The sequence below is a fragment of the Manis pentadactyla genome, chromosome 2, assembly GCF_030020395.1.
Source record: "Manis pentadactyla isolate mManPen7 chromosome 2, mManPen7.hap1, whole genome shotgun sequence".
In the NCBI taxonomy this organism is placed as follows: Eukaryota; Metazoa; Chordata; class Mammalia; order Pholidota; family Manidae; genus Manis; species Manis pentadactyla.
In genome coordinates, this window is record NC_080020.1 from 204,530,314 (window position 1) to 204,544,791 (window position 14,478).

The following is a 14,478-nucleotide window of genomic DNA, read 5'->3' on the forward strand; positions in this document are numbered from 1 at the left end:
TCGCAACACACTCATTTTAACACACCATTTACATCAATAGATAGAAAAAAATAAGGACACAGAAGCACAGAACAATACATTAGATCCAGTGGACTTAACAGATATCTACAGAACACTCCACCAAAAGCAGAAGGACACACATTTTCCAGAAGTGTACATGGAAAGTTTCTCAACTAGATCACACCCCAGGCCACAAGAAGATCCTCCGTAAATTGAAAAAGATAGAAATTGCATCAAGAAGCTTGTCAGACCACAATAATATGAAACTAGAAATAAATTACACAAAGAAAACAAGACCTACAAACACATGGAGGCTACACAACATGCTTCAAAATAATTAGTGGATTAATGACCAAATAAAAACAAATCAAGAAATGCATGGAAGTAAACGAAAACAACAACTCAGCAACCCAAAATATGTGGATGTGACAAAGGCAGTTCTCAGAAGAAACTACACAGCAGTACAGGCTTACCTCAGTAACCAAGAACAATCTCAAATAGTCTAAACTCACAATTAAAGACGCTAGAAAAAGAAGAAAAAATGAAGTCCAAATTTAGTAGAACAGGGACATCATAAAGATCAGAGCAGAAATAAAATAGAGAAAAATAAAACAATAGAAAAAAAATTAATGAAACCAGGAGCTGGTTCTTTGAGAAAATAAACAAAATAGATAAACCCCTAGCTAGACTTCTCAAGAAAAAAACAGTGTGCACTCAAACAAAATCAGAAATGAAGAAAAAATAATGACAACAGAAACCACAGAAACACAAAGAATTATTAGAGAATACCATGAAAAATTATATATGCCAATTAATTTAATAACCTAGAAGAAATGGACAACCTTCTAGAAAAATACAACCTTCTAAGATTGACACAAAAAGAGAAGATCTGAGCACACCAGTTACTAGCAATGAAATCAAATTGGTAATCAAAACACTCCCAAAACACAAAATTCCATGTCCAGATAGCTTCACAGCTGAATTCTACCAAACATTTAAAGAAGAATTAATAATACATCCTTGTTAAACTATTCCAAAAAGGAGAAGAGGAGGGAATACTTCCACACTCATTCTATGAGGCCAGCATCACTCTAATACCAAAAGGAGGCAAATATACCACAGAAAAGAAAATTACAAACTAGTATTCCTGATGAACAAAGAGGCAAAAACCCTCAACAAAATATTAGCAAATCAAATTCAAAAAAAACATCAAAAAAATCATCCATCATGACGAAGTGGGATTTATTCCAGGGATGCAGGATGGTACAATATTTGTAAATCAATCAATAGCATACACCACATTAACAAAAAAGGGATAAAAACCACATGATCATCTCGACAGATACTGAAAAAGCATTTGACAAAATTCAACCTTCCATTCATGAATAAAAAAATGAAAAAGAAAAGGGTATAGAGGGTATATACCTCAACATTAAAAAGGCTACATATGACAAACCCACAGCCAACATCATACTTAATAGCAAGAAGCTAAAAGTTTTTCCTTTAAGGTAGGGAGCAAGACAAGGATGTCCATTCTCACCACTTTTATTTAACTTAGTATTGTAGGTCCTGAGCACAGCAATCAGACAACACAGAGATAAAAGGCATCCAGACTGGTAAGGAAGAAGTTAACTGTCCCTGTTTGCAGATGACATGATATTGTACATAGAAGAAAACCCTAAAGAACCCACCAAAAAACTAATAGAACTAATAACTGAATATAGCAAAGTTGCAGAATACAAAATTAATACACAGAAATCTGTTGCATTCCTATATACTAACTATTAACTAGCAGAAAGAGAAATCAGGAAAACAATTCCATTTACGATTGCATCAGAAATAATAAAATACATAGGAATAAACCTAACTGAAGAGGTGAAAGACCTATACTCTGACAAGACACTCAAGAGAAATTAAAGAAGACACCAATAAATGGAAATGTTTTGTGCTCATGGATAGGAAGAATTAATATTGTCAAAGTGGCCATCCTGCCCAAAGTAATTTACAGATTGAGTGCAATCCCTATCAGAATTCCAACAACATTTTTCAATGAACAAGAACAGATAGCTCTAAAATTCATATGGAGCCACAAAAGACCCCAAATAGCCAAAGCAATCCTGAGAAAGAAAGAACACAAAAGCTGGGGGTATTATGCTCCCTGACTTCAAGATATACTACAAAAGTACAGTAATAAAAAAATTTGGTGCTGTCACAAGAACAGACCCATAGATTCATGGAACAGAATAGAGAGCCCAGATATAAGCCCACACATTTATGGTCAATTAATATTTGAAAAAGAAGCCATGAATACACAGTAGGGAAAAGAAAGCCTCTTAAACAGCTGTATTGGGGAAAGTGGACAGGTACATGCAAGAGAATGAAACTGTATTATTGTCTAACTCCATACACAAAAGTAAACTAGAAATAGATCAAAGACCTGAATGTAAGACATGAAACCATAAAACTCTTACAAGAAAACATAAGTAAAAACCTCTTGAATATAAGTATGAGCAATTTTTCCCGGACACATCTCATTGGGCAAAGTAAACAAAAAATGAACAAGTGGGACTGCATCAAAGTAAAAAGCTTCTGTTCAAGAAAGGACCATCATCAGAACAAAGTGGCATCCTACAGTATGGGAGAATATATTGGTAAATGACTCATCTGATAAAGGGTTAATATCCAAAATATATAAAGAGCTCATATGCCTCAACACCCAAAAAAAACAAATAACCCAATTAAAAAATGGGTGGAGTATCTGAAAACACTTCTCCAAAGAGGAAATACAGATGGCCAACAGGCACATGAAAAGGTGCTCTACATCACTAATCATCAGGGAAATGCAAAGTAAAACCACAGTGATATACTATCTCACACTAGTTAGGATGGTCACCATCCAGAAGACAAGAAATAAATGCTGGCGAAGATGCGGAGAAATGGGAACCTGCCTATACTGTTGGTGGGAATGTAAATTGGTGCAACTACTGTGGAAACAGTGTGGAAGTTCCTCAAAAAAACTAAAAATAGAAATACCATTTGACCTAGGAATTCCACTCCTAGGAATTTACCCAAAGAAAACAAGATCCCTGATTTGAAAAGATATATGTACCCCTATGTGGTTTTTTTCCATTTGCTTAAATTTTTTAAATTAAGGTATCATTGATACACAATCTTATGAATGTTTTGCATGAGCAACATTGTGGTTTCACCATTCACCCATATTATCAAATCCCCCCCAAATCGTTGTAATCACTGTCCATCAGTGTAGTAAGATGGTATAGAGTCATTATTTGTCTTCTCCATGCTATACTGCCTTCTCTGTGACCTACTTATATTATGTGTATGCACCTCTATGTTTATTGCCACACTATTTGCAATAGCCAAGATACGGAAGCAACCTAAGTGTCTGTCAGTAGATGAATGGATAAAGAAGATGTGGTATATAAACACAATGGAATCCTGCAATTTGCAGCAACATGGATGGATCTAGAGGGTATATGCTCAGTGAAAGAAGCCAGGCACAGAAAGACAAATATCATATAATTTCACTTATTTGTGGAACATTGAAACAAAACAAAATGGAAGGAACAAAACAGCAGTAGACTCATAGACACTGAGAAGTGACTAGTGGTTACCAAAGGGTAGGGTGAGGGCAATAAAGGAGCACAATAATTTGCAATTACAGTATACGTTGGTCACATGGACACTAGTACAGCATGGAAAATATAGTCAATGATTCTATAACATCTTCCTACATTGATAGACAGTTACTGCTCTAGAGGGCTTGAGGATTTAATAATATGGGTAACTGTTGAACCACTGTTGTATATTTGAAACCAACCTAAGCCTGTATTTCAGTGATGCTCCAATAAGAAAAAAAGGTCCAGAGGTTTGAGTTAACTTCAAACTGCAAACCAGCAGTTTGGTTCAGTTACTAAGAAACTCAAGAGAGCGTTTAGCCAAGTTTGTAGAAATATGTGTTCAAATAAAGAAGATAATTATTAAATTCTCTGGGGGATTTAGACTTCTCCCTGTGTGGCAATGACTAGTCATAAGTGCCTTCATTGTTACCAATAAGACCACACATCTGGCAGCCCCAGAGTTCCATTCTAGGAGTGATTGAGCAGGCCACTGAGCAGCTATTTCACACTTTACCATCAGCTGTCCTGTCCCAGGTTCATTGGTATGTGGACTACCTGTGAAGTTAGATCCTGAGTGGCCTCTAATTTCTTCTTCTTGGCTGTACTACCTTTAGCTTTGCTCTATAATCATAGTACTCTTTAGATAGGGGCTTTTAAGATAGCAGACCTGTCACAGCTGCATGGTCCATGGCACCCACCCAAATCAGCTCATCTCTCAGGTCTGGTTAATTTCAGCATCACCGCCATATGTGATCCACTCTTGATAACAACTCTACTTTTTAATGCACTATTCATATAGCACTCAGAATAGCATTTGATTCTGGGTGCCACATTTTAAAGAAAGACATTGACAAACTGTAGACCACCCAGATGAAGGTAAATACACTGAGGAGTCTACAACCAAGCATTGTTTTACAGTGTGACCCCAGCCTATCTATTCTAGCTTCATTTCCTGCTATTGGCTCTTCAGGTGAACAACTCATACTAAATTACCCACAGTCTCTCAAATGTGACATCATCTTTCAAATTTTCATTCTTTTGCACAGGTCCCTTCCCTGTCTCTTGGTGGTGAATTCCTACTTTTACTTTAAAACCCAGCTCAAATGTTTTCTCCTCCCTAAGAACTTCCTTGACTTCCCTATATATCTTATCTCTGGGTTCTCACAGAACTTTATACATGCCTGGATTATGCACCAATGAAATTATAATTAATCCAGTAGTCAACAAACCTTTTCTGTAAAGGATCATATAGTAAATATTTTCAGCTTTGTGGGCTTCTGTCAGAACTACTTAACTCTCCTGTTTTAGAACAAAAGCAGCCGTAGATAATACAAAAATGAATGAGTATAACTGTGTTCCAATAAAACTTTATATAGACACTAAAATTTGAATTTCATATAATTGTCATGTGTCAAGAAATAGTCTTCTTTTGATTTTTCCCCCCAACCATTTATAAGTATGAAAAACATCAATTTCTGGGCTATACAAAATTAGGTAGCTGGCTAGATTTGGCCCAGAACTGACCATAGTTTACTGACCCTTGATCTAATTGTCTTGTTAATTCTTTCAGTCATGCATTCATTCATTTATGAAACAAATACTCAGTTGTTGGATATTCTTCTAAGAATTGTGAATGCACTGGTGAGAGAGACAGAGTCTTAAGGTTAAGGCAGACTTTTTCTTCTGCATTAAAATGAACTTGCTAAATTCACAGACTTTGTATTCTATTTCTGTACTCTGAAAATAGTACATTTACTGATAAATTTTGAGTTGAAGTAATGAATGATTGAACCAAAGGAATGAACAAAGGAATGCACTATTAAATCTAATTATTTTCTCCTGTGTCTACATGATTATGGTATCTTACAACAGGAGTGAGAGAGAAAAATGGTATCTAAAAATGAGACATAAATTTTAACAAAGATTGTTCTGGAAAGATCTTTGTTGACTCTAGACAGGATAAAGTTTACATTTTTTGTTGATGAGCACTATCAAAGTGATATACTTTCAGATGTGCCATTCTGTGGTGAATCTTACATATAATTGTTGACATGGGCTTTTTAATTAGCATTTAAATTTTATAATACTTTCACGGGATAGATGGGTAAACTGAAGGAGAGGAAATTTTTAACTAAAGGGAGATTTCTCTCTTTTGGATGTGCTAATGACATCTTTATATCCAATAATGGTGTATTTTAACAATTAAAACCTGGGTTAAGGTATAACATTAAGTAGTATATTTATTCATAGAGATTAACTAGCTTTTTTCCTGGATAGCACATTGCATTTATGTGGTTCTTCAAGATTATAGCGTACAACCTTAAAATACTTGTTACCTCAGATAATTTTGCCATCACATGAAAATGTGATACATGCTGATTTTCTCTTTATAGGCGAGATAAACTTTGGATTTGCATGGAATTTTGTGGAGGTGGTTCTTTACAGGATATTTATCATGGTAAGACCAAAGTTGTATTTTATAGAGATGAAGTAGCATTTCTTAAAATATATTTACTATATTAGAACACTGCTCTGAGGAAAGTATGTTTTATCCTTATGTAATTTGGATACATAAAGGAATTTAAGATGTATATGGATGAAAGGAACATTTGCTTTATAAGTTGGAAAATTATATGCAGTTGAATTTGCTAATTCTAAAGAAGGCATAGTATATATATATAGTTAGTTCGAAATTTCAAATTCAGACTTGTAGAAAAATACCAAGGCCTTGATGTCTTAACACTAAGCCAAAAGAATATCCTGTTGATAGATAAATAGTGTTAATACAAAGATTATTGATTTTTCTCTCATGTATTCAAGAAGCATCAATTAAATATTTACTGTCTTAGATGCTAGGTCTTGGACTATTAAAAAATTCTTAAGACATTTTTCATTGGGATTTCAGTGGAAATACAAGAGAGACTTACAAAGTAAAATAAACAATATTTACTGTCTTTTATTTCTCTCCCTGTCCTATTCTGGTTCTGTTAATGGATTATTGTCATAAACTGCAGAGGAGTCTTAATCCTTTGCTGGGGGTATGCTTTCTGATTAATATAAAATAATGTCTTAATCATTCATGGTGTCAATTTATTCTATAACATTTTGTAAATGTTTTCATTTCATATAGAATTTGAGCTCATATTTTCTAGTTTGGCCTCAAGTAATTTTAGGAGCTGGTTGTAATAATAAAACATGTTTAAAAACTATCTGTATAGGAATTGTACTGTTTCCATTTCACTTCACTTTATTATATCTTCTTGGTATAGGTTTTGCTTATGTAGATTGATATAATAGAATTTTATTGTGCTACTAACTACAGTTGGAATAGGAAAAAGATGATAGACTTTCTGGAATTGTTTTAAAAGGCTTAAGTAAGAAAGTGGACTTCAAATTGTTTTTTAAAAGATGGGTAAACTTTGGATAGGAAGAAGAGGAAGGAAGTGCATTCTAGGAGATGAAACAACAGTATGGTGATATGAAGTTGTGACATACGTTGAGATCACTTACTGTTGTGGGGGTATATATTTGAGGAGTAGGGTCAAATACAAAGCTTTGAAAGCTAAGTGAAAGAACATGAGAACTTTTCTGCTTTAAGAAGTTACTTCTTTTCTGAGAATATATTTTTTAAATTAAAGTATAGTTGATATACAATCTTAAATTAGTTTCAAGTATATAACACAGTGGTTCAATAGTTACCCGTATTATTAAATCCTTCCCCAACTAGTACAGCTACTATCTGTCAACATAGGAAGATGTTACAGAATCATTGACTATATTCTCCATGCTTTACTACCATCCCTATGACCAACTTACATTATGATTGAGAATTTTTTTGCCCCTTTATTCCCCTCTACCCCTCCCCACAGTAACTACCAGTCACTTTCAGCATCTATGATATCTACTGCTGTTTTGCTCCTTTGGTCTTGCTTAGTTGGTACACTCCACAGATGAGTGAAGTCATTTAGTACCTGTCATTTTCTGCCCACCTTATTTCACTGAATATAATACCCTCTAGCTCCATCCATATTGTTGCAAATGGTAGCATTTCCTTTTTTATGGCTGAATAATATTCCATCATGTATATGCACCACATCTTTATCCATTCATCTATTGATGGACACTTAGGTTGCTTCCATATCTTGGCTGTTATAAATAGTGCAGTGATAAACATAGGGGTGCATGTGTCTTTTTGAATCTGGGATCTTGTTTTCTTTGGGTAAATTCCTAGAAGTAGAATTACTGGGTCAAAGGCATTTCTGTTTTCAGTTTTTTAAGGAACCTCCATACTGTTTTCCACAGTGGGTGCACCAATTGACATTTCCACCAACATTGTAGAAGGCTTCCCCATTCTCCACATCCTCATCAGCATTTGTTGTTTCTTGTCTTTTGGATATTGACCATCCTAACTGGGTGTGAGATGATATCTCATTGTGGTTTTAATTTGCATTTCCCTGATAATTAGCAATGTAGAGCATTTTTTTCGTGTGCCTCTTGGCCATCTGTATTTCTTCTTTGGAGAAATGACTGTTCACATCCTCTGCCCATTTTTTAATCAGGTTATTTGCTTTTTGGGTGTTGAGGCATGTGAGTTCTTTATAAATTTCAGATGTTAACCCCTTACCGGATTATCATTTATGAATATATTTTCCCATAGTGTAGGATGCCCTTTTGTTCTGCTGATGGTATACTTTGCTGTACAGAAGCTTTTTAGTTTGATGTAGTCCTACTTGCTCATTTTTGCTTTTGTTTCTCTTGCTGAAGAAGATGTGTTCAGGAAATAATTGCTCATACTCAAGTTCAAGAAATTTTTGCCTATGTTTTCTTCTAAGGGTTTTATGGTTTTATGACTTACATTCAGGTCTTTGATCCATTTTGAGTTTACTTTTGTGTATGTAGTTAGATAATAATTAGAACACTCAGAATACCTTTTGCTATTTTCATGTTCACTGATTTCGCAGCTATGATGACTACATCCATTGTTTTAATTTTTGGTAATACTTTTCATTTCTAGTAATTATTTCTATTTTAGATTTCCCTCCATTATTATTTGTGTCTTATTTTATTCTTGTAATTTTTCTTTACTTCTTTTACATTTTTAGTTTTTCAAGCATACTTCTTTTCAGACTTCCAACTTAGTAATTCCATCATATATATATGATTAGTCTGAGATGTCTGGTTTTGCTTTCTTCAGAAGTAAGAAGACCAATTTAGTTACAGGAGTAAGTTGTCATGATTGTTACTTCATTTGAACCAAATGATGGAAGTAACAAAGTAATATGAATTTGTTAACACTGATTTGTTTACACTGGCTGGCAATTGGGTTAGTGGAAGGTAAGATAATTTTCAATACCCTGGATATTTTCAAATTTACATACTGGGGATTTATATGCTTATACAAAATCCCAAACCTTATCTTTCTCAGCGTTCACTCTTTGCTCTCAGAGTTTTACCAAATCACCTCTCAGTGGCTGTGTGTATACTTCTCTTTGGCTAGCCTACAGTGCTATCTACTTGCACAGCCATGTGACACGTATACCTCCATTTCTTTGTGTTTCTCTCTTCTCTTCTCTCTCTTCCATCATGCTGTCATTCTATGGGGAGTACTGTAATAACCTTGGTTACCTTATTTGCTGAAAGAGAAGTTCTTTTCTAATAATCCAAATGGTGTGGGGTGCTTACATCGACTTATAGCTATAAATCATATTTTGATCTGTCATGCAAAATTTGCAAACGACTTCCCTTTTTTTGGTTAAAGGCTGCTTTTTTCCTATTATTTCTGCTTATTTTTAAACTATCATTAAGCCAGTTTTTATGTTTTGTTTCACTATTATTCTATCATTCCACATGATTTTTAATTTAAATCTTTAAAAGGAATTGTATTAGCTTTCTGTTGCTGTATAACAAATGATTTAAAATTTGGCAGCGTAAAACAGCAAACCTTTTATTATCTCCAGTTTCTGAGGGTCAGGAATTCAAGAATGACTTATTTGGGTGATTCTAGCCTGGGTTCCCTTATGAGGTTGCATTCAGACTGGGACTGCAGTCATCTGACTTGAGAAGGTCAGATAATTTATTTTCAAGATGTTTGCATTACATGGTGGTTGGCAGAAGGCTTCAGTCCCTGCTGGCTGTTGGCAGGAGGTCTTACCTTGCCATGTGAATGTAGCCATAGGACAGCTTGAGTGGCTTCATAATATCGCAGCTGGCTTAAAACAAGTGAACCCAGAGAGCAAGGAAAAAGCCTCAAAGCCTTTAATGATGTACTCTCAGAAGTTACATATCGTTACCTCTGCCATATTTTTTTCATTAGAAGCAAGTCATTTCTGTCCAGCCCACACTCAGGAAGGGAATTAAGTTCCAAGTCTTGAGGGAGAGGTGTCAGAGAATTAGTGGACATATTTTATACTACTACAGAGTTGGGGGATAGTAGGTACATTTTGAATTTGCATTTTATGATAAGCTCCTCTCCTTTACTTTTTCTTTGAAGAACATTAGAACCTTTTATTGTTCTAACATAATAGTTATTTTTCCTATATTTTCTGTTTTATATTTTTATGTTTAATGCTGTCCTTTAACAATTTTCCACATTCTGTTATATCATTTATGGTTGTTTTCTCATTTATTTTAAATTTAAAATTTTGAAATCATCTTCAGTGGAAATCCCAAATGGCATTTGGGAGTATGTACTTCCACAGATTTTTTTTTTCTGGGACCCCAAGATCTCAGTGCTTCCAATGTATATTTGAACCCTAAACCTGAATGAAGAGGAGGTCTGTGGTAACTGATTCTAAGACAAGACATTTTTCCTCTTCCAGGTCCCAAACCATGACACACAGAATCCCTAATCATCTCTTTGTGCTTATCTGCTCTTTTAGTGAGGAGGTAGCCCTTTGAGGATTCTGGTTTTATGTGGGTGTTTGTTTTACCTCTTCTACTGCAGATCTACGGCCTTTTCTTCTGTGCCTATGTAGGAGATAAAACTAAAGCCCTAGCTTACCAAGACTGGCCTTCTCCTAGCAGACAGCTAGAATATTTCACATATTTACCATTCTGTTTTTCATTTCCCTTCTTAATTTTGGCTTCTGAGAAAGTCTCTTATTGTTTATCAGCTTATCTAGTAGGCATTATTAAATTTTAAAGATTATTTTAAATAATTTTTTCTATCATTTCTGGATGTTATTACCAGGGCTTTCAGATTATCTTTTGGGCCATACTGTGGAAACAGAAGTCTCATGGAGGTCTATTATTCCCAATGAGAGTGGGTTTACAAGCCACAGAAGTTAGTTATATGATTTATATTGAGACTTTTTTTATTAAGGTATCATCGATATACAATCTTATGCTCAGATTTCACATGAGCAACATTGTGGTTACTACATTCCCCCCTATTATCAAGTCCGCAACACAAACCCCACTACAGTCACTGTCCATCAGCATAAGATGCCATAGAGTCACTACTTGTCTTCTCTGTGCTATACTTCCTTCCCCGTGCACCCCCATATTATGTGTGCTAATAGTAATACCCCTTAATCCCCTTCTCCTTCCCTCCCCAACCACCCTCCCCAACTCCTTTCCCTCTGGTAGCCGCTAGTCCATTCTTGGGTTCTGTGAGTCTGCTCCTGTTTTGTTCCTTCAATTTTTGCTTCGTTGTTATACTCCACAAATGAGTGAAATCATTTGGTACTTGTCTTCCTCCGCCTGGCTTATTTCACTGAGCATAATACCCTCAAGCTCCATCCATGTTGCTGCAAATGGTAGGATTTATTTTCTTCTTATGGCTGAATAATATTCCATTGTATATATGTACCATGTCTTCTTTATCTATTCATCTAGTGGACACTTAGGTTGCTTCCATGACTTGGTTATTGTCAATAGTGCTGCGATAAACATAGGAATGCATATGTCTTTTTGAATCTTTAATCTTATTTTCTTCAGGTAAATTCCTAGGAATGGAATTCTTCAGTCAAAGGTATTTCTATTTTAGTTCTTTGAGGAACCTCCATATTGCTTTTCATAGTGGTTGAACTAATTTATATTCCCACCAACAGTGTAGGAGGGTTCCCCTTACTCCGCATCCTCACCAGCATTTGTTTGTTCCTTGTCTTTTGGATGTTGGCCCTCCTAACTGGTGTGAGGTGATATCTCATTTTGGTTTTACTTTGTATTTCCCTGATAATTAGCAATGTGAAGCATCTTTTCATGTCCTATTGGCCATCTGAATTTCTTCTTTGGAGAAGTGTCTGTTCAGATCCTCTGCCCATTTTTTAATCAGGTTATTTGCTTTTTGGGTGTTGAGGCATGTAAGCTCTTTATATATTTTGAATGTTAACCCCTTTTCGGATATGTCATTTACAAATATATTCTCCCAGACTGTAGGATGCCTTTTTGTTCTGCTGATAGTGTCCTTTGGTGTACAGAAGCTTTTTAATTTGATGTAGTCCCATTTGTTCATTTTTGCTTTTACTTCCCTTGCCCAAGGAGATATGTTCAGGAAAAAGTTGCTCATGTTTATATTCAAGAGTATTGTGGTTTCATGACTTAACATTCAGGTCTTTGATCCATTTCGATTTTACTTTTGTGTATGGAGTTACAGAGTAATTCAGTTTCATTCTCTTACATATAGCTGTCCAGTTTTGCCTACACCAGTTGTTGAAGAGGCTGTCATTTCTCCATTATATATCCATGGCTCCTTTATCATAAATTAATTGTCCATACATGTGTGGGTTTATATCTTGACTCTCTATTCTGTTCCACTGGTCTATGGGTCTGTTCTTGTGCCAGTATCAAATTGTCTTGATTACTTTGGCTTTGTAGTAGAGCTTGAAGTAGGGAAGTGTAATCCCTCCTGCTATATTCTTCCTTCTAAGGATTGTTTTGGCTATTCAGGGTCTTTTGTGGTTCCATATGAATTTTAGAACTATTTGCTCTAGTTTGTTGAAGAATGCTGTTTGTATTTTGATAGGGATTGCATTGAATCTGTAGATTGCGTTAGGTAGGATGGCCATTTTGACAATATTAATTCTTCCTACCCATTAATGTGGGATTTATTTCCATTTATTGATGTCTTCTTTAATTTCTCTTAAGAGTGTCTTGTAGTTTTCAGGGTATAGGTCTTTCACATCCTTCATAGGGTTTAATCCTAAGTATTTTATTCTTTTTGATCCAATTGTGAATGGAATTGTTTTCCTGATTTCCCTTTCTGCTAATTCATCATTAGTGTATAGGAAGGCAACAGATTTCTATATATTAATTTTGTATCCTGCAACTTTGCTGAATTCAGATATTAGTTCTAGTAGTTTTGGATTGGATTCTTTAGGGTTTTTTATGTACAGTATCATGTCATCTGCAAACAGTGACGGTTTAACTTGTTCTTTGCATCTGGATGGCTTTTATTTCTTTGTGTTGTCTGATTGCCACAGATAGGACATCCAGTACTATGTTGAGTAAAAGTGGGAAGAGTGGGCATCCTGTCTTTTTCCCAATCTTAGAGGAAAAGCTTTTAGCTTTTTGCTATTAAGTACGATGTTGGCTGTGCTATTGTCAAATATGACCTTTATTATGTTGAGGTACTTGCCCTTTATATCCATTTTGTTGATCGTTTTTAGCATGAATGGATGGTGAATTTTGTCATATGCTTTTTCAGCATTTATGGAGATGATCATGTGATTTTTGTTCTTTTTGTTGATGTAGTGGATGATGTTGATGGATTTTCAAATATTGTACCATCCTTGAATCCCTGGAATATATCCCACTTGATCATGATGGATGATCTTTTTTAATGTATATTTGAAGTCTGTTTGCTAATATTTTGTTGCATATTTTTGCATCTGTGTTCATCAGGGATATTGGTCTGTAATTTTCTTTTTTTGTGGTGTCTTTGCCTGGTTTTGGTATTAGAGTGATGCTGGTTTCATAGAATGAGTGTGGAAGTGTTCCTTCCTCTTCTACTTTTTGGAAAACTTTAAGGAGGAAAAGTACTAGATCTTCTTCTAAATGTCTGATAAAATTCATTGGTGAAGCCATCTGGTCTGGGTTTTGTTCTTGAGTAGGTTTTTGATTACCAATTCAATTTAATTGCTGATAATTGGTCTGTTCAGATTTTGTTTCTTCCTGAGTCAGTCTTGGAAGTTTGTATTTCTAGAAAGTTATCCATTTCTTCTAGGTTATCCAGTTTGTTAGCATATAATTTTTAATAGTATTCTCTCATAATTCTTTGTATTTCTGTGGTGTCTGTAGTGATTTTTCCTTTCTCATTTCTGATTCTGTTTATGTTTGTACATTCTCTTTTTTTCTTGATAGGTCTAGTTAGGGGTATATCTGTTTTATTTTCTTGAAGAACAAGTTCCTGGTTTCATTAATTCTTTCTATTGCTTTATTCTTCTCAGTTTTATTTATACATTGTCTGAGCTTTATTATGTCCCTCCTTTTGCTGACTTTGGGCCTCATTTGTTCTTCTTTTTCTGCTTTCATTAATTGTGAATTTAGACTGTTCATTTGGGATTGTTCTTTTTTGAGATAGGTCTAAATTGCTATATACTTTCCTCTTAGAACTGCCTTTACTGAATCACACAAAAGTTGGGGCGTTGAACTGTTGTTTTCCTTTGTGTCCATATAATGCTTGATCTGTTTTAGTCTGGTCATTGATCTATTGATTATTTAGGAGATGTTGTTAAGCCTCCATGTGGGTCTTTTTGTATCCTTTACACAGTTTATTTCTAGTTTCATACCTTTGTGATCTGAGAAGTTGGTTGGTACAATTTCAATCTTTTTGCATTTGCTGAGGCCCTTTTTGTGACCTTGTATTTGATCTATTCTGGAACAAGTTCCATGTGCA

General features: G+C 34.9%; 1 protein-coding gene across 7 annotated transcripts in view; it reads left to right on the top strand.

The window, feature by feature from the left end:
• The window catches only part of MAP4K3 (mitogen-activated protein kinase kinase kinase kinase 3), a 244,209-nt gene that overhangs the window by 145,918 nt on the left and 83,813 nt on the right, over positions 1-14,478 (top strand). For 4 of the 7 annotated variants that reach the window (XM_036925551.2, XM_036925553.2, XM_036925552.2 and 1 more), the window contains exon 4: positions 6,035-6,099. The exons of 2 other annotated variants lie outside the window; for them this stretch is intronic. In XM_036925551.2, coding sequence (XP_036781446.2) covers positions 6,035-6,099 — 65 coding nt within the window. Of the gene's footprint in view, positions 1-6,034; positions 6,100-11,579; positions 11,614-14,478 lie in introns of those variants that run through there. One more of the 7 variants, XM_036925556.2, reaches the window with a different exon arrangement.